Source organism: Ascaphus truei, chromosome 8 (genome assembly GCF_040206685.1).
Source record: "Ascaphus truei isolate aAscTru1 chromosome 8, aAscTru1.hap1, whole genome shotgun sequence".
Classification (NCBI taxonomy): Eukaryota; Metazoa; Chordata; class Amphibia; order Anura; family Ascaphidae; genus Ascaphus; species Ascaphus truei.
The window spans coordinates 50,533,458-50,554,376 of record NC_134490.1 but is presented as its reverse complement, the minus strand read 5'-3'; the positions used below and the strand labels follow the sequence as shown (position 1 = coordinate 50,554,376).

At 45.9% G+C, this 20,919-nt stretch overlaps 1 protein-coding gene across 1 annotated transcript in view; it reads right to left on the bottom strand.

Moving 5' to 3' along the window:
• Positions 1-20,683, bottom strand: part of NHLRC2 (NHL repeat containing 2) — a 54,817-nt gene extending 34,134 nt beyond the window's left edge. Inside the window, exons 1-2 of the mRNA XM_075611947.1 lie at positions 20,476-20,683; positions 14,714-14,866 (exon numbers count right to left, since the gene is read on the bottom strand). Of these exons, the coding sequence (XP_075468062.1) occupies positions 14,714-14,866; positions 20,476-20,641 (319 nt within the window). The 5' untranslated portion in view covers positions 20,642-20,683. The remainder of the gene's footprint in view (positions 1-14,713; positions 14,867-20,475) is intronic.
• Between the last annotated feature and the right edge of the window lie 236 nt (positions 20,684-20,919).

Below are 20,919 nucleotides of genomic sequence, written 5' to 3'. Positions count from 1 at the left end.
GTCAAGCGTTTTAGAGTTTGAAACTAAATACAATTTGAAGAGTTATTAAAACATTCTTGAAACTATGAAGTGTTGCTAACTAGAAAATGTGTTGCATGCTTTCACGTTACCACAGCTTAGGCCTCTCGCATGGTCAGCGCCGTGCTGAGGCGTGCTGCTGCTCGGCACTGAGCCCCTGCAGCCGCAATGAGAGCGACTTTAGCAGGGGCTCGCGCACGCGTCTGCACTCTTGGGGAAGCGAATGTCTGACGGAGGTTTGAAATTTGGCGCTCGCCGGAGCGCAGGGCCGGTCACGTGAGCGGTCTGCCTAATGAGGGCGATCCAGCTCCGTGACGTGACTGGCCCGTCCCCGATACGCCCACGGACGGCGCGCTGTGTAAGGCCAGGGAAAGCACCGCTTTCCCTGAGCCTTAGCGCGCCACAGCCCGGATCAAAGCACTATGTCCCAGGCCTTAGATTTGTGTTCTCAAATGAAAACTCAACTTGGGAAATTGATAGCTGAAAGACAGTAACCCAAAATGTTTGCCAATAAAAATATACCACTAACATAATGTTTGTGATATTAAGTATGTAATACTATTAAAAATATCACTATTTAACCATTTCAGTACTGTATGCATTACTTGCAAACAATGCATAATTTGCCCCACCAGCATTGAAGGGGATTATTAGACACATACATACATACATACATACCCCAGTGCTCATAAAATTCTGCAATCAAGGAAAATATGTTGCAGTTGGCATCAGCAGCAAATAACAGCATCAGCTGCATTGGTGCAGAATTCTGCAGAGAAAGAGCTTCACTTGACAAGAATTGCAACAGAAAAACTTTGGGTAAATTTGAATCTCACACACACAAAAAACAAAAACAAAACCGCTCCAAAACTCTGCTGGCCAATTTTAATAGTGTATAACTAGTGCTGCAGCACTTAAACCCTGAACTTAGAGCATAAGTGAGGGTGGGTGCAGCTCTGAACAGACAACAAAAGAACAGGTACTAAGAAATAAACCCAAAACAGTTCACTTGGCAGCACACTTGTGATACAAGTTAAAACTTGACTATTGTTATATCATTTAAAAAAAAAATCTACATCGCATGCTTGATAAAAAAAAAAAAAACAGAGGTGAATCTGGGAACGAGATGGTAATTTACCCTATAATAACTTTATCATAGAGCAACTAAATAAAGTGTTACTCTTTGACGGTAAACTACCAGGAAATACCAATGTTGAGTCAAAGTAGACTAGCTGAATAAACTATGTGGTAGTTAGTAACAATGTATAATGATATAGTAGCTAATTGATATCGTACAGAATGACTACTAGCCTAATATAAAGTGTAGGCAACAGCCCTGATATCAGCAAACACTAGCGGGTAACAAAATGTCCAGATGGATACTTATAGAGAGCAACAAACAGCTTAAGTAGAGGTCTAATACCAATGTACAGTATTATGCCAGGCTGTTACACTGATCTACAGTAATTGCAACTATTTGCCAATAGAGCCCAAATACAGTAAAGTATCAGTATAGGAGTCTTCCAACTAATTGAATCTGATAATAAAAAAACGATGCCTAACGATTACAATCCCCAGAATACCAATCTATGTTGAAGATAGGACTCATATGAGCGTAGGGTCAAATCCTGAAATCTCTGCCAGATCTAAATAGAATAAGGCTTGTTTGTACTGGGGGTATTTTATTGTCTCATGCAGGGGGGCTCAACTCCAGTCCTCAAGCACCCCCAACAGGTCAGGTTTTCAGAATATCCCAGCTTCAGCACAGTTGGCTCAGAGGCTCAGTCAAAGGCTTGTTATATAGTAGGCGCTGGTGCGCCCCGCCGTTGCGCATGGACGTGAAGCGCACGTTTCGTTTATATATTGTAAGCGGTGGCGTGAGCAGCTATAGACATCACAGTGATAGCCGCACTGTGATTGGCTTGGTAGTGTCATGTGGCGCGGCGGCAGCGCAAAAATATAAATTTTCATGTATTTGCTGTAATCTGCCGCGTCACCGCTCACTGCCGTGCGCGCAGCTGAAGTATAGAATGCCAGGCCTGGACACAGCCAATTCTAATTGACGTGCACGCACTATATTACACGCCTCAGACTAGAAGATTGCTGTGATACAGCACTGCTAATCAACTTCTACCTCTCCTGATTTGCGTCCCACGCCTACAACCGATGCGCCTATGATGTTACTACGAACTACGCACATTTTCTCTCTAAGGTGCAGTTTGCCTTTATAAGAATTGGAGAGGTAGGGCCTAGGAAGGCGTCCCGATTGGAGAATGAGTAGCGGGTGCTGACAAATTTAACATGAACTTTGACGTTTCATTGGCAGGACATAACCGGGAGGTAGAAAGTCCGCTTAAGCTGCAAGCGACCATGATTGGTCAGTTTTTTTTAATGCCCTAATATTTTACTGCATTAAGTGGTATCCTATAAGCTAAAGTGGCCAACTTGTGGCCCTCGGGCCACTTCAGTATTTGGAATGACCCCCGTCCACCCCCCTCCACATCCATCCAACGCCGGATGTTGGGCCCACCTTAAACATCTGCCTGCGGGGCCCCAGCTCCCCTCTGCCACGGGACCGGAGGCCTCCTCTCACCCCCCAGGGTAATTTCTTTTTAGAGGCGTGGGGGATTGAGTGAGAGAGGAGAGGGTGTGTAGGGGGGTGGGGGGGTGAGACAGGAGAGGGCGGGGGGGTGAATTGAGTGAGAGAGCAGCAGGGGGTAGAATTAAGTGAGAGGAGGATGGGGTGCGTGAGAGGGGAGGGGGCGCTGAAGGATCAAGCCTGGGAAGAAAAAAAAAAAAAAAAGGAAGGGTTGGCTGCCCCTGTTATAGGCAATAACAAAATCACCAAGAAATATTGCAGAGCATATTCTCACAACAAAAAAGGAATGTATTAAATAAGCAACTATACAGGTATATTACAGTGCCTTACGGTCCTATCTTTCAGGGAGCACCAACACCAGGTTTTAGAATACAAAATTTTAAATGCACTTAGTTTACAATTGACTAGAAAACTGGCTGGTTATACAAAGTGTGATCTGGCTGGGATAAGATTTGGATATTTTAATAAATCAGCATTAAAACACAATTATTTAGCAAAAACACATTTTGAAGCAATTACAAAAGGACCAAAGCATTTAGTGAGCTAGGCAAATCAGGAAGAATTTTGTACATTAAGTCTTGAAATACAACTATCTAGCATTACGTTTCCTTTTTAAGAGGAGACAAGGCAATTTTCAAAGTATCTCGCTCTGCCGAATCCTTTACAGTGTTTATCACATTGTGTTCCTAATATGGAGATAGCAACAGCACATGGAATACCTCACATTGGAAGTTCATTTCATTCTGTTGCAGACAACTTAACCGATTTCCCACATATATTTGTTCTCTGTGATAAAGCCAGGCATTATTTGGCATAAGCTTCAAACCTCGTAAAATCAACAAGTATTCTCTCTGGCACAAGGCACATTCTGATTTCACTTTCAGTCGTGCTGTCTTCCATCACGGAACGCTTCATTTAACACATCTAATAACATTAAGTTGTCACTATTTCATCACTTTAACCCCTTTAGTGCCAATGGGTTGCAGGGTCCTCAGGTATAAGCACTATAGATGGGAAGATCTCTCCATTCCACTATAAATTAATTTAAAATGTTAGACTTATTTGTTACAAGAGTAAATATAAAACCAATTAACTTTGCATTAAGGTGATATTGAAATGTGACTATATTTACCATGTTTAAATAACCCTCAACATTGTGGCACACATATTAATGTGTCCATGCTGCATACGACAATCTTTAATTATTTTTGTGGGTGGGAACTGCAAACACATCATAATACTCAGCATCATTAAACATGTTCATTTATTACTACTTTAACCCATTAACCACGGTTTTAAACTCTTCGATGCGACAGAGGCTGACCACCTTACTCACACCTCTGGTCAGCAAGGGGTTAAGATTGCCTCATTCGTTGCAGCTTTGTACATAGTATGAACACTTAAAAAAAAAAAATAATAATAATTAAATTCACTATGCATAAGGTTTTTAGGGTGATGACGCATGCCACTGAGAGAACAAGAACAGTCATTCTGCGCAATAAATCAATCTAACCTTGTAAGGAACAGGTTTAATTGGTCCCTACAGATGGAATATTTTCAACGCTACGAGTTACATCAAGCTTTCAGCATATCAACTGAAGCAATATAATTTATTAAGTCATGCTAATATATTGGTTTATTAACCATTTCAGTGCTGGAGTGCTACTGTAATACTTTCCCGTACAGAACTAAAAAAAAAAAAAAAAAGAAAGAAGGTGACATATTCCACGTTACAGAATCATCTCTATTCTACAGCAAGTATGATGTGTTTTAACCTTTTTGTTGCCAAGGTTCTAAAAATGTTGCAATATATTTTTTTTACCCATGATTCCTGTGAGACTTTCTATGTACCTAGGAATACTATACAAGGCGCGAAATAGCATCCTGCCATCTTCCAATGGGGGCTAACAATATTCCATATTGTATATTGCAGCCTAAATTTTGTGGCCACTTTCCAGTTCTGTCTGGTCAAAAAAAAAAACAAACAAAAAAACCACTGGCAATCTATAGGGATCTTCATTAGGGCAGTGTTGAAAGTGCCTTACTTTCAACGAAACGTTTTTTTTTTTTGGACTAAAACATTTTTACAAACATTTTAAATGTGCTCTGCAGTGCTGTGTCTTTCATCGGACTCAGGTTTAGGTGAAATATTAATTATGTTTTATTAATTCATGGTGCGTGCACTTGCCTTTACGATTCATTTATGGGGTGCCTAGTATTTATTATTTGCGAGATTCTCTCTCTCGCATTGAAATTGTGGGAGGTCAAAAAAAGCGGACGTTACTGATACAGTATAACAGGGAGGCAATCAAAAAAGATATATTTCCTGCCCTGCTACAGTATAATTTTTCCAGCACTAGTTGAGCCTCTCTCGGGTGGGAATTTTCATCTGAAAACATCCAGAATGGAAGCATCAGTCTTTATTAAATTAGCCCCTTTGGTTATTGCCCTGTGTCCCGAGTACACGAATAGCAGCAATTTATAGGTGTACATGGTTATTTGGCCAATGCAGACCCCAAATTAGGAAGACTGGTCACACATGAATTTTCCAGGGCTGAGAGAAAATAGTGCAGTGCATCACGGCAAAAGCACCCTCTAACGCAGGGGTGGGCAATTCCAGTCCTCAAGGGCCACCAACAGGTCAGGTTTTAAGGATATCCCTGCTTCAGCAGAGGTGACTCAGTGACTGACTGACCCAACTGTACTGAAGCAGAGACAGCCTCAAAACCTGACCTGTTGGTGGCCCTTGAGGACTGGAATTGCCCACCCCTGCTCCTACATAAAAATACCCCCAGAAAAAAATATATTGTATGAAAGCTTGTGCGCAAAGGAATTCAAACATGGGTAACTTGATTTTCCCCACAAAAAGTTCTGGATGGTAATCTTTATTGAAAACAGTGTAAATTTACGAAAAAAATATCATGCCCACCAGCTTGAGACTTTGCATCATAATGTCTCATAGCAGCTTAGTAAAACCATGGAAAGGAATAATAAATGTAATTGCACTGGATCCCCTGATTACACGGATACCATATACTTTATGTACAGGTCTACATACTATTTTGGCAAACAGAGGCCCCAAATTAGTAAGACTGTGTAATGCCCTTCACGCCTGAATGCAAAATTGGCCAGACACCACGCCTATAGCATGAAAAAGAACCCCACTAAAGTATATATTTTCTGTAAGTAGAAACCCAATGACATGTAGATATGGTTATTTTGTCTTTCCACACAGGAATCTTTCTGGGAATCACCTACAGTATCCACTGACAAAGATAGTTGTTGGGGCCAATGTAATTTTCACATTTTTGCAATAAAATTGTCATAAATCCTGCATCAGAGCTGTGGTGTACCCTAGCACACTATGCAGCATATGTAAAGTGGAATTTTAAATTGGTGTTGGTCCCATGTGCATTAGTATGCACAACATAAGGAATATTTTGTTAAACTATATAATGCAGTATGTAATGTGGCTATCCATATATTGTCTGGATGAGCCAGATCACACACACCATAGAAAATATTATTTTATCTTATATTTATTTCCTTAATGTTTTTACGTGGAAAAGTGTGGTGTGTTCCAATTTAGCATTGGGCTGCGCTTATAGTGCCGGCGACATAGCTTCAAAACAATTGTATTAATGCCATAAGCGGACGCGACGGCGCAACGGAGCTACCAAAATCCTTGTAGTCACTAGAATTTGATTTTGTAGAGACGGTCTCCCCATGTGACTGCCTATAAGCCAATCACATAGCCCCTCTGCCTTCCCCCTTGCTGACGTCACTCCCCTTGTAGCCAGCGACGTCTCCAAACCTGATTACAACTTTCGCAATGGCGACAGCGACAGGTGATGTCATCGGTCGCGTCGCCGGCACTATAAACGTGGCCTTAGACAGGTTGACATACCACAATTGTCTTATGTATTACAATAACTAAACCGCAATACACCCAGACACAATGTAAATGTTCTGAAAGTAGACAATTAAGAGTAATCCTGGGATGGGACAGTTTAAACGATCATATAAAAAGGTGACTATGTTGTCACTTTCTATAATGGATAAAATGGACATTTTCTGTGATGCTTCTACACCAGGGTGGCGGTTGCATTTTAACAGTTTTAGCAGTTTTATTCTTACAGATATGGAGTTAACCCTTTATTGATACTACCAAAATCAAGGCTGACTACATAATTGTAGGTATAAAAATAATGTCTGTGAAATAGAAGTGTTCAAATACAATGAATATGCAACAAATTTGAGTTAATTTAAAAAGATACACCAGGAACAATTTTACTCGCACAAATATACAGGTACCCATGATTTACAGCAAGGGTGCGCAAAGTGGGGGGCGCGGGGTTTACAGAGGCCCCGCGCGGTTCCCGGAGGCACTTAAATTAAGTGCCGGGGGAGCTGCAGGGCCTCTGTAAACCTACTTACCTTGATTCAGCTGGCATCTGGAGACGCGTCGCCATGGCAACGCGGTGTCGAAAGACGCCGCGGGGTCATGCGACGTCACGTTGCTATGGCGACGTGACGTCATTAAGTCCAGACGCCGGGAATTAAGGTAAGGAGGAGGAGGGAGGGGGGCGCGTGGTGAGGAGGACAGGGGGGCGCAGGGAAAAAAGTTTGCGCCCCCCTGATTTAAAGGGATTCTGTCCCCCATCCAAAGTACCCATATTCATTGTTATGGGGGGACACCCGACAAAAAAAATATATAAATATGAAAATGGCTATGAATGGTGTCAGAATAGTCCATAAAACATAATTGCTCAGTCTCTCAGCCATATTCATGGTGTATGGATGAAAGTGCAGTATAGAAATGGGCTCTGTGACAGGGTAAATAAAAGCCACCAGTTATATGCCTGGAAAACCTATGTCTAGTCTGCAGTGCAGCAATGACTAGGTTAACTTCAGCTGGGAACCTCAGGACAATTAGTTGGATCCCAGCTGCCTAATCAAGGTGTGTTAAAACCCAGGCTATAGACACATGGATCTTGGTTGTTGATGAGAGAGGAGTAAGCTGCTGCTAAAGAGATTTCCTGATACAAGGTCTGATAAACAAAGTAACTGAATTATAAACTGTCTGTCTCCTGCTTAGAAAAGGGATTGTTGCCTGAGTTACACACTGTCTGCTAAAGAGAAACTGTTTCGTTTTGTTTTTTGCTGAAGAAAAGCTATTTTTGTTTTGTGTGTTGTATATCTGTTAAGGCTAAATAAATAAGCCTTGGCAAGAAACCCACGTGTGTAGTTGCATTTACCCTGCAACATATGGTGTCAGAAGTGGGATGGTTTTTTTCAAAAGGCTCCTGCAGTTAAAGGGCCACACACACACAAGAATGGAAGAAATGTTGAAAGAGTTTCTGTGTGAGCAAACCAGACAGCAGGGACAGTTAATGCAGGAGCAGACCAAACAGCAGGGACTGTTAATGCAGCAATAGGCCCGGCTGCAAGCGGAGAGAGATGAAAGACTACAAGCAGCACAGGATGAACGGATTGCCAAGCTGCTGACCGAATTCCAAGGGTCTGCCAGTGCAGAACTAGCAAGCAGACACCCTATACTCCTGAGGAAAATGGCTCCGAACGAGGATCCAGAGGCTTTTTTACTGACTTTTGAAAGAGTTGCCGAAGCTCAGGGCTGGGCAACAGATCGCTGGGCAACTGCTTTGGCCCCGCTCCTCATAGGAGAAGCCCAGGCCTCATATCAGGGTCTCCCAGCAGATCAGGCAATGGACTACCGACAAGTAAAAGCCGCCATACTGGATCGCTTAGGTCTGACCCCAGAGACTTACCGGCAGCAGTTCGGGAACATGAAGTACACCGCTAAGATGAGACCCCGGGTCCTCGCTCAGCGATTATTGGACTTATGTACGCGCTGGATACAACCCGAGGAGTGCATTAAGGAGGCAATTCTTGAGCAGGTGGTTTTGGAACAATTTCTACAAATAATACCCCCTTCCGCACGCTCGTGGGTAAAACGCCACGCTGCTGAAACCCTAGCTTTGGCGGTCCGACTCGTGGAGAACTTCCTTGGGGCTGAGCAGCAGGCGAGTGTCCTGGACCCGACTCCACCGGCACTGGCGGCTGCCCAAAGAGGGAGGTCGGATCAACGGGGAACCTACGGCCCGTCACGGAACCGCCAAGTCCAACGGAAGGAACAGTCGTTCCAGCAAGGACGGAGTCCAAATGCTGGTCCCCGCCGAGACCCTCATCTCCTTCCGGATGTTGGCTCGTCGCAAAATGAGAGGAACTTCCGAGGACGGCGCCCACAGGACCCACCAGATGCCTGGTCTCCAGTAACCGGTCCAGCGGAGCGCTATCCACAACCCCCTCCTGCGAGGGAACCCTCTCCATGTTCCGCCTGCGGAGAACAAGGCCACCGGTATGTGGACTGTCCACAGATGGATTGTTAATTCAGCAGAACCGTCGCCTCGGCCTTTACTGGGGAAAATTACAAGCCCTGGCTACTTCCAGCCCTGATTGGGGGAAAAAACGTCCAGGCCCTTGTAGATTCGGGCTCTGGGAAAACTCTGGTCCTACAGGAACTGTTACCGCCCAACGTGTGTTCTTTTGACTCCCCGTGGAGCATAGAATGTATACACGGCGATGTAAAACGCTATCCGACGGCCAACATCCGGCTACAGGTAAAAGGTCAGGAGGCTTACCTCGAAGTAGGAGTCGTTCCTTGGCTTCCTGCCCCCGTTGTACTCGGTCGGGACTGGCCTTTCTTTTCGGACCTAATGGCCCCAGTCTTTCACGAGGAGCCTCCTTCTAGGGCTCAGGAGAACCCTGGCAAACTGTTCCCCTTCTCGGCAGACCTTTTTCCAAGTAGACACCGGGTTCAAAAGACTCGGAAGCAAAGACGCGTGGACAAACAGGACTGGTTGCAGAAATCTGGGTCTCAAGGTGACCATTCTAGTAGTCAGAGGTCACAAGTGATGGCTGGGGATGGCCAAAGGGAGGGGGATATAGGCCCTGGAGATTTACCAGACCTGTACCTCTCTGACTTTCGCCAGAAGCAAAGGGAAGACCCAGTCCTTGCTAGACAGTATGACAAGGTGGTGAAAATTGTTGAACAGATTTTAGATGCACAGGGGGTGATAGTATTCCCCCATTTTGAGCTTTCAAAGGATATCCTTTATAGGGTGAATAGGCAGACACAAACAGGGGAGGTCACCAGACAGATATTGGTTCCCAAGGCGTTTGTTAAATCTGTGTTCACTCTAGCCCATACTGTCCCTTGGGGTGGTCACCTGGGCAGGGATAAAACATTGGACCGTATTTCATCCCGATTCTATTGGCCAGGGATGCATAGTGATATTGCTAAGCTATGTGCAGCATGTCCGGAGTGCCAGCTAACTAGTCCAAAAGGACAAAAACCAGCCCTTTGGTTCCTCTACCCTTGGTGTCAGTTCCCTTTGAGAGGATTGGGGTAGACTTGGTAGGACCTCTAGAACCTTCTGTGAAAGGACACAGGTTTATCCTTGTAATAGTGGACTATGCAAAAAAGTATCCTGAGGCGTTCCCCCTGAGAACAGCAACGGTGAAGCAAGTAGCCAACAAGTTGTTGGAACTGTTCTCACGGGTTGGACTTCCCCAGGTTATGTTGACAGACCAAGGTACAAATTTCATGGCTAAACTGATGCAGGATGTCTTAAAGTTACTAGAGGTCAAGTCTGTTCGGACATCGGTCTACCATCCACAGACTGACGGATTGGTGGAAAGATTTAACCGAACTCTAAAAGGGATGCTGAGGAAATTTGTAGATTCAGAGAAGAGAGCCTGGGATGAACTTCTCCCTTTTCTGCTGTTTGCAGTGAGAGAAGTTCCCCAGGCCTCCACGGGATTCTCTCCATTTGAATTGCTCTATGGCCGCCAACCCCGGGGTATCCTAGACCTTCTAAAGGAGTACTGGGAGGAACAGCAGTCCCCTTCTAAGAATACCCTGCAATATGTACTAGACCTTAGGAAGCGCCTAGATGTGGTCGGCCATTTCGCCAGGGAGAATCTTAGATCAGCCCAGGACAGTCAGGAGAGATATTACAATCAGAATGCTCGCATGAGAGTGTTTCACCCAGGAGACCAGGTGATGTTATTATTACCCAGTTGCGAGAGTAAACTCCTGGCCAAATGGCAGGGCCCATTCGAAGTACTCCGCCGTACAGGTGATGTGGATTACGAGATCGCTCAACCAGGGTCCAGGAAGGGTAAACAAATTTACCATGTGAACTTGCTGAAACCCTGGAAGATGCAGCGGTCTCTATTCATCCACCCGGTGGAGGAGGAAACGGACTTGGGTCCTCAGCCTCCACGGGAGAACATTGTGAGTGACGATAAAATCCCAATGGGTAAACAGTTGTCCTCTGAACAAAAAGGGGACTTGTTAGCAATAATTACACAATTCCAGGATGTTTTTTCTGACTTACCAGGACAAACTAACTTAATTTCCCATGCAATCGAGACAGCACCTGGGGTAAAAGTACGTTCCCGTCCTTATAGGTTGCCTGAAAGTCGTAGGGCTCTGGTAGAGAAGGAGGTACAAGCAATGTTACACTTAGGAGTGATTGAGGAATCATGCAGTGAGTGGTGTAGTCCACTAATTATGGTCCCTAAACCCGATGGGAAGGTAAGATTTTGTGTGGACCTCCGAAAGGTCAATGCGGTATCCAAGTTTGACGCATATCCGATGCCAAGGGTGGACGAATTAATTGACGCCCTTGGTAACGCGGAATATATATCCACGTTGGACTTGACAAAAGGATATTGGCAAATACCCTTAGAGGAAAAGTCCAAATGCAAAACAGCCTTTGCCACTCCCATGGGTTTATACCAGTTTGTGACAATGCTATTTGGACTGCATGGAGCCCCAGCCACATTTCAGAGACTCATGGATAAGGTACTTAGGCCCCATAGGACTTATGCCGCAGCCTACCTAGATGACATTGTCATTTATAGTAAACACTGGCGGGCCCATCTAAATAGGCTGAAAGCGGTCCTCAAATCTCTAAGAGAGGCAGGGCTCACAGCCAACCCTAAGAAATGTGCCTTGGGTAAAGCAGAAACCAAATATTTAGGGTATGCAGTGGGAAGTGGAAAAGTAAGGCCACTAGCCGACAAGGTAGCTGCCCTGAAAGAAGTTCCGACCCCCCAAACAAAAACGCAGGTACGCTCTCTGCTGGGTTTAGCAGGGTACTACCGGCTGTTCATCCCCAACTATTCGGAAGTGGCAGCCCCTTTAATGGACCTCACAAAAAAGTGTGCCCCTACACAAGTGGTGTGGTCAAGGGATTGTCAGAAAGCCTTTGAGGACATAAAAAGGTGTCTATCAGAGGGTCCCATCCTTAGAAGCCCAGACTTCAACAGCCCTTTTATAGTGCAAACAGATGCATCAGAGATAGGGCTAGGGGTAGTGTTGTCACAACAGTTTGAGGGAGTTGAACATCCTATCCTTTTCCTGAGTAGGAAATTGTTCCCAAGGGAAAAAATCTACTCAGTGATTGAGAAAGAGTGCCTCGCAGTAAAGTGGGCAATCGAGGCTTTGAGGCATTACCTTGCAGGAGTCCATTTTACTTTGGTGACGGATCATGCTCCACTGAAGTGGTTAAATAGCATGAAGGATTCCAATGCTAGATTGACTAGGTGGTATATGGCCCTCCAACCTTTCTCATTTGAGATTCAGCATAGGCCGGGAAAAGAGAACGCAAATGCTGACTTCTTTTCTAGAGAAGGGGTGGATGGTCGGGCTTCAGACGTGCGTAGCCCCAGCCACACACAAACAGGGGAGGAATGTGACAGGGTAAATAAAAGCCACCAGTTATATGCCTGGAAAACCTATGTCTAGAGTGCAGTGCAGCACTGACTAGGTTAACTTCAGCTGGGAACCTCAGAACAATTAGTTGGATCCCAGCTGCCTAATCAAGGTGTGTTAAAACCCAGGCTATAGACACATGGATCTTGGTTGTTGATGAGAGAGGAGTAAGCTGCTGCTAAAGAGATTTCCTGATACAAGGTCTGATAAACAAAGTAACTGAATTATAAACTGTCTGTCTCCTGCTTAGAAAAGGGATTGCTGCCTGAGTTACACACTGTCTGCTAAAGAGAAACTGTTTCGCTTTGTTTTTGCTGAAGAAAAGCTATTTTTTTGTGTGTGTTGTATATCTGTTAAGGCTAAATAAATAAGCCTTGGCAAGAAACCCACGTGTGTAGTTGCATGTACCCTGTACCCACGTGTGTAGTTGCATGTACAACAGGCTCCATGAACTTTTATAAAACAAAAGTGTTTATTGAACTGCCGTCTAAAAACAGTTCATATTGAGAGTCACAATACATGTGGCAAAGTATAAGAGCTCAGGGGAATCATCCAGTAGGTTTCCGGTCCTAATCAGAGGAGGTATTGGCTTAGTTACCTGTAAAGCAAGGGTACGCAAACTTTTTAAAGTCGTGCCCCACTGCCTGCTCTCCAAACTACTTGCATCCCCCCCCCCCTTTATTCCCCTCGGCATCTCTCTCTGTGATGTTGCTACGTCATGTTGTCATGGCAATGCAACATTGTATGGTCATTTGACACCACGTTACCGTGGCAAAGTATTGCCATTTGATGTCACATTGTCATGGTGATGCGTGTGAGGACAAATTGGTATAGCTTGTAGTGAGGCAGGGATGTTAGACGAACCGGTCAGTTGGACCACTTCACAGAACTACAGATTGTGTGGGATAGAACAGCGATGCATCCTTCTCCTACAAACTTATACTTCCTGATCATCTAACAGGTGCTTACTGAATATCGGGGCACGTTACTGAACTGGAAAATAATAAATAGTGACAATAAACAAAGCTAGCTGCAGACTTGACAAACATATACAGAACTTACAGTGAGGACCCCAGTCAGAACTCTGAAGAACCTGCTTCCACAACAAAGGGTGGGGCTATTTATACCCTACATCACAAGGTAGAGAGGGCAGTAACCTTAGTGAGCCCACACAGTTAACCCCTTAAAGTAATTAATCCCTTACAGAAGCTGTTACATTTACATTATATGTATAAATGTATGACACACACACACACACTTTAATCCCTTACATGCCTCTTCAATAACCAAGGGTCCTTCCTGCTTCCCCCCTGCACACAGAACAGTATGGGAGGCTGCACTGGAGCTCATCCAACTGCTAGGAAACACAATTGTCTCTCCCCCGCCTGTATAGACGGTGGAAAACAGACTGGTGCTTAACAATTTTAGTAGATGGACCCCCCTGGACCCTCCCCAAAATCCTAGTGGGGAGATCAGAGTTATTTCAACTCATATACACTTCTAGGAGGTTCTGATTAACTTGTGTAGCCGGCAGACGCCAAAGTTGAAGCCCCGTTGGCTGCACAGTATGGGGGTGTTTGGTACTTCACAAGGGCGCCTGGTGTGTAGCCTCCTGTACCTTACCAAGTACGTCACTAGGGCCCTCTAATTCAAGAGCAGCGCATGTTCAAGGGCAAGATACTAACATTAGGAGTTACATTTATATAGGTTTCTGGGGGAATGCAGCTTTAACATCATTTTATAAATGTATCAAACATTGAAGCGAAACATACTATTTTCAGAACAATAAAGTCAAATTTAGGTACCTAAATCCCACTTATCAACACAACATGGAGCATTAAGAGCACTTAGTCATGTTATGCTTTATCTGCCATTTTCACAATTGTTTTATAATTTGGGAGCTTTGCAAAGGTAAGCCTTTGGAAAATAAAGTACCAATGGCTTGTAATGAGGAAGTAGATTTCTTTCCTTGACGTGCAATTGCACCTCCGATAAAATCTTTTTATTTATTTCTTAAAAATACTAAAAGATTTCGTAATATTCTCATGAGGAAACGATGCTAGTAAAGGCAAGGTTTTGACACTGCAATAGGGGGGTAACAAAACAAATCAAAACTGCTGTGACTACACAAGAATCAATTACATTTAAAACTTCAGAGGTATAAATAAACTTATAAAAAGTTTACTGAAATCTTCCCAAAAAAGTAGTGCCTGTTAAGAGTGACTCTACAGCTTGTCTGTGTTTTTGCAAGGGTTATGTGCAGAAAGCAAAGTACTGTATATATTTGGTACCTGTATCGGAATAGGTGTGCTCAAGGGCATGCAGGTCAGGCAGAAGATGCATACAGTTGATACAACAGTATGTGAAGAAATCTAAAACCACCACTTTTCCATGTAAATCTTTGTGCAAAGAAATTGGACCTTCTGTGTTCAGCCACTCCAGACCTAAAAGTCCAAGATTTAAAAAAAAAAAAAAAAAGTAATTAATCTGAGTCATGCATTCCAAATGTGTGCTTTCTGTTAGAAATCTCACAACAAATTAATTATAAAAAGAAAGAATACGTTACTATAGTAAAATCCTTTATTATAAGTCTTATGCATGGCACTATCTGATAACCGTTAAACAAAACACCTGTATTACTTTGATGCAATCATGGACAATTTGGAGAAGGTGGGAGCTTATTGTCATTTTGCTAACATGCTTTACAACAGTCCAAAAATGTACTACAGTGCCCAAAAGTGTTCTCTCTTTTAGAAAAGATACCTTATCTTACCTTAAAAGTTGCCAAACATGGTCACAGTGTTTGTATCATGCATATTCATCCTGATTTTGATTGAACACATTGCCAATTCTTTTTTTCTACATCCCCAAAGCTTACTACCCCAGCAAACATACCTTTCCAATAAAATAAATTACCATTGAAAAGCCTTTATTGTACCTGGAGAAAATTACATATTTTTTCCAGGTAATAATATATATTTTAATAGCCTAACATGTCATCAAAACTAAATACTGTATAAGTATTCCCAAAGGAATATCTGCTTTTCTAGTTGACTAGTCTGGTTTTACAGCAGTTTGAAATAAGAGTGCTGATGTAAATACAATGCAAAATAAATAAAAAACTACTGAGAACGCATTCCAATGAGTGTGGCTCACTCTTAATGGGTGGCACTGCCTTCCAGTGAATCAAACTCACACTAGAAGACTGAGTGCTTCCCTATCAATGAGTCTCACTGTAAACAGAAAAAAGCTCACCTTGCAAAGAAGCATTCACTAAATGAGTGAAATTGGCGTTCATTGAATCACTCAAATGTAATGGTAACTAGACATACAGTAAAAGACAAGGCCTTTATTCAACATGCAGTGAACCAGTGTTCCCTGTGATGGGGGAGATTTTACTCCCATTCATGTGCACCTTTCTCCTCATTGTAAATAAATATTAACAATAACATTATTGAACAGAGACCTACAAGTCACTCAATCTAAATGAGAGCGGTCTTCCAATCAATCAAATTGACTGAGTGAAACTGGCAGTAAATTAATGATACTCCCACGTAGGGGCTACCTACCAGAGAGTTAGAATCACACTAACAAATCTACTTCCCATACCCTCCAACTGTACCTATTTAGCAGATACTCACGTCTGGACAAAAAAAAAAGAGATAGGGACCTCGCTCTAACTTCAGGTTATCAATAAAGTACTGTGTGCTAACAGGGAGGTAAGCAGACTAATCGAAAGAGACTAATGAGTGGTGCCGAGAGGGCACGACTCACAGAAAGAAGTCCCTATAGTGGTCCACAACAGACAAATATGTACAAGTATGGCTAGTTCTACAAACTGAAGAATTCAATATAAAAATCAGTACTTTATTAATTAGCAAAATAAATTATTCTTATGTATTAAAACCAATGTTAACCGCTGTAGAAGTCAGATAATCTCTTGATGATTTAGCTGTATAAATGCATACAAGGGACTCCCTATGTAATTTAAGTGCAGAGTGAAGCACATGCATACCAGGGTAGTGTAAATACACACTAGTATATGGTGTATGGGGTCAGTTGGCCCTCAGGGAAAACTATGTTCAATTGCTTGCGTTGGATTATCTGTAAAGTGAATCTGATAGGGCTTACCCTGGTTACACTACAGTGTTAACATATAAACTGGTGTAATCCATAATGGTCTTTGAAAACTGCATAGTATACCACGCGCTCAATGTAGAGCCTATGTCTCTTATATAGCTCTTTACATACTCTGGTTTTAGGCTTTTAAGACAGCTTTCTGCCTTCCTGAGTTGATGGCTCGTTCTTATTGTGCCTTCTTTAATAATGGGGTCATATGTAATGTATAGACCTGCGTTTTAGTTTCCACGCTCAGCATGCAATGTGCATGAGACGGCAGTGTTGCTGAAACTTGTTTTTTTTTTAAAGAGTTACTTAAAGTTGTGCTGTGAAGGGTTAAAAGTAGCAGAATGACCCCTTCTGTTTGCGCATTGAATTCTACGCTTGTTTCATGCCTTAACTTGCTGCATAAATGCCTATGATCAAATCAAAATCTGCATCGAGAGACAAATCAGTCAATTTGTGTCCACTGAGATGTATATTTGGAGATAGCCCGGTTTGGTGAGTAGAATCTATTTCAATGTAAACTTTGTTATCCACACTGTTTCATTTTTGAGCATATACACTTCTGTTTTAACCCTTATTGGCGAAATGGGATCAATCAATGTCTAAATGACCAGTATAGCCGAGCAGTTTGTTTACATCTGTGTACGCGTGCAGTGCAGACCCTTCTAATCACCCAGTCAGACGCTGTTGTCTTTCACAGTAGCCAGAACAGGTATGTGTAGACAGTCAGTGTTCTGCGTCTTGCTGCAGTGTTGTCTCTAATTTGGTTGTGTAATGACTAGTGAAGTCAAACAGTATCTTTTGGTCTGTGTCCGTGTGCCGCACCAACCTGAGAGATCACGCAATCAGATGCAGAGCATTAAACCAAATTGTCTCATATTAACACTGTCTGTAGATGTATGTATAGCTGGCTGTAGAAAGAGTTCAACTCAGTAATTAAGTCTCTAAAAACAGACAACCATTTGTTCAGCTCAAGTCTTTGATATCATATTTCAGACCGGGAGGTCTATTTTGCATAGTCACAGGATGACTAGAATGAGCACATAGTCAAAGGACCAGGTGGGCAGTTAGAACTTCTTACTAAAGCTTAACATAGCTAGCACAGTAATAGCCGGCTAACGCGACGTACGTTTTGTCGTCTGTTTACACGAATAATGTATTTTGCTAATTAATAAAGTATTGATTTATATATTTCATTCTTCATAGTTTGTAGAACTACCCATACTTGTATATATTTGTCTGTTGTGTACCACTATAGGTATTTCTTTCTGCGAGTCGTGCCCTCTCGGCACCACTCACTGGTCTCTTTCGATTATTTAGCAGGTACTGTGCCTTTTTTTTAATGTTCTATACCTATTAATTTCAGTTGTACCAATTGTACCTTTTTTTTTGCTAGTGGCTGCTAGAGTTTCAGAAAATAAAAGCAGCTGGGATTGATGAGTTATATGCTAATCATAAATTGGTTAAGGGTATTTAAAACACTATACATATCTACTATATATTTGTGAAAGCACTGTATGTTTGTCTGCATGGCCTGTGTCCCTAGGGGAAATCTCATTGGTCCCTTGGGCCGCCCGCCCCCACACCTCTCATTGGCCTGAGGCAGAGTGACGGGCCAAAACACAGGCCACACACACACACACACCACCCCCCCCCCCACCACACCTCTCTCTCCTCTCCCCCCCCCCATCACATTCACCTCCTCTCCCCGCGCTTTTTCCCCCCGAGCTCTCCCCTCACCCGGCGCTCTCCCTCACCCCCCCCCCACACACAGAGCACGCGGCTCTCCCCTCACCCGGCGCTCTCCCTCACCCCCTCCCCCCCCCCACACACAGAGCACGCGGCTCTCCCCTCACCCGGCGCTCTCCCTCACCCCCCCCCTCCCCACACAGAGCACGCGGCTCTCCCCTCACCCGGCGCTCTCCCCCCTCCCCCCCCACACACAGAGCACGCGGCTCTCCTCACACAGGCCGCTCCTCCGGCTGTCTCCGCCTCTCCTCCGGCTGTCTCCGCCTCTCCCCGCGAGAGGCCCAGCACCTCCTCACCGGAGCGTCTCAGCCTCTCCGCGGAGGAGCCGGAGCAGGGCGGCCGGTATCCGGGGGAAGAGGAGCACGGCCGTGTGCAAGGTGAGTACACACAAGGGAAGAATGGCTTATTTAACGCGTCCCTGACTCCCCCTGCCCTTTGCCCCCCCTGCCCTTTGCCCCCCCTGCCCTCCCTCCCCCGGCCCTTTGCCCCCCCCTGCCCTCCCTCCCCCGGCCTTTTGCCCCCCTGCCCTCCCTCCCCTTTGCCCCCCCTGCCCTCCCTCCCCCTGACCTTTGCCCCCCCTGCCCTCCCTCCCCCTGCCCTTTGCCCCCCCTGCCCTCCCTCCCAATGCCATTTGCGCCCTGCCCTCCCTCCCAATGCCCTTTGCCCCCTGCCCTCCCTCCCCCTGCCCTCCCTCCCCTGCGCCCCCTGCCCTCCCTCCCCCTGCTCTTTGCCCCCTGCCCTCCCTGCCCTTTGCCCCCCTGCCCTTTCCCCTTTGCCCCCCTGCCCTTTGCCCCTCTGCCCTTTGCTCTCTTGCCCCCTCCCTCCCTGCCCTCTTGCCCCTCCCTCCCTGCCCTCTTGCCCCTCCCTGTCCTTAGCCCCCCTGCCCCTCCCTGCCCTTTGCTCCCCCTGCCCTTTGCCCCCCTGCCCTCCCTCCCCCTGCCCTTTGCCCCCTGCCCTCCCTCCCCCTGCCCTTTGCCCCTCTGCCCTCTTTCCCCCCTCCCTCCCTTCCCTCTTGCCCCCCTCCCTCCCTGCCCCCTCCCTGCCCCCTCCCTCCTCTTGCCCCCCTCCCTCCCTGCCCCCTCTTGCCCCCCTCCCTCCCTCCCTGCCCCCTCTTGCCCCTCCCTGTCCTTAGCCCCCCCGCCCCTCCCTGGCCTTTTCCCCCTCCCTGCTCTTTGCCACGCCCCTCTCTGCCCTTTGCCCCCGCCCCTCTCTGCCCTTTGCCCCCGCCCCTCCCTGCCCTTTGCCCCCGCCCCTCCCTGCCCTTTGCCCCCCCCGCCCCTCCCTGCCCTTTGCCCCCCCCCGCCCCTCCCTGCCCTTTGCCCCCCCCTGCCCCCTCTTGCCCCTCCCTGTCCTTAGCCCCCCCGCCCCTCCTTGGCCTTTTTCCCCTCCGCCCCTCCCTGCCCCTTTGCTCCCCGCCCCTCCCTGCCCCTTTGCCCCCCCCACCCCTCCCTGCCCCTTTGCCCCCCCCACCCCTCCCTGCCCTTTGCCCCCCCACCCCTCCCTGCCCTTTGCCCCCCCACCCCTCCCTGCCCTTTGCCCCCCTGCCCCCCCCTCCCTGCCCTTTGCCCCCCTGCCCCCCCCTCCCTGCCCTTTGCCCCCCTGCCCCCCCCTCCCTGCCCCTTTGCCCCCCCCCACCCCTCCCTGCCCTTTGCCCCCCCACCCCTCCCTGCCCTTTGCCCCCCCCCCCTCCCTGCCCCTTTGCCCCCGCCCCTTTGCCCCCTTGCCCTTTGCCCTCCCGCCCTTCCACGCCCCTTGGCCTCCCCCCCCCACCCTTCCACTCCATGCCCCCTGCCCTTCCACACCCGGGCAACGCCGGGTATACCAGCTAGTATATATATATATATAGCGCCATTAATGTAGATAGTGCTTCACAGCAGTAATACACGTGGCAGTCACATAAATAACAAATAACACATAATGGGAAGTGCTTCATACATAAAAGTAACAGTTAGGAAAAAGTCCCTGCTCCGTTCATATACAGATATTATTGAGGTCACTTGCTTGGAAGCTTCTCTATCTCACATTGACTAAACACATATTGGAGGATCTGTCTTCCCAATGAGACACTGGCACTAAAATAGTGACATTGCCACAGAGACCCGCAGTGAGTGGTGTATTCTAATGAGAGAATAATACTGCATTTAGTAACACAGCCTGCCCTCCCCTAAGCCAGCCTCACCTTGCCCAAACTCAGGCACCTGCAGGTCCACGGCACGGCCGCTCACTTTACCCAGGTACTCAAGTACCAGCTGCTCCTGCTCCTCCGCGGTTCCGGCCAGCAGCAGGGCGCTGTCCAGCGGGCTCTGCAAGGAGAGCAGGGATGTGAGAGTGCAGGCCGCCGCCATCTTCCTATCAGACTGAGCCGCCCGGCCCCACGTTACCAGGCAACGGCCCGATGTTTACCAGCCTGCTCGTTCACCACTGCACATTCGCACCTGGTACTTTTCAACTCACATATAGCTGTTGTTATTTTCTATGGGTGCATACAATAAAATGTATTTGTGGAAGTAATGTATTTACTGTAAGGCTCCTACCTAGAAAGCTGGAGCAATCATAATACTAAATAAACGGATATAAAAAAAAGTGTAGACAACTTTGATGCAGAGTCTAAATTCCCTGTGTT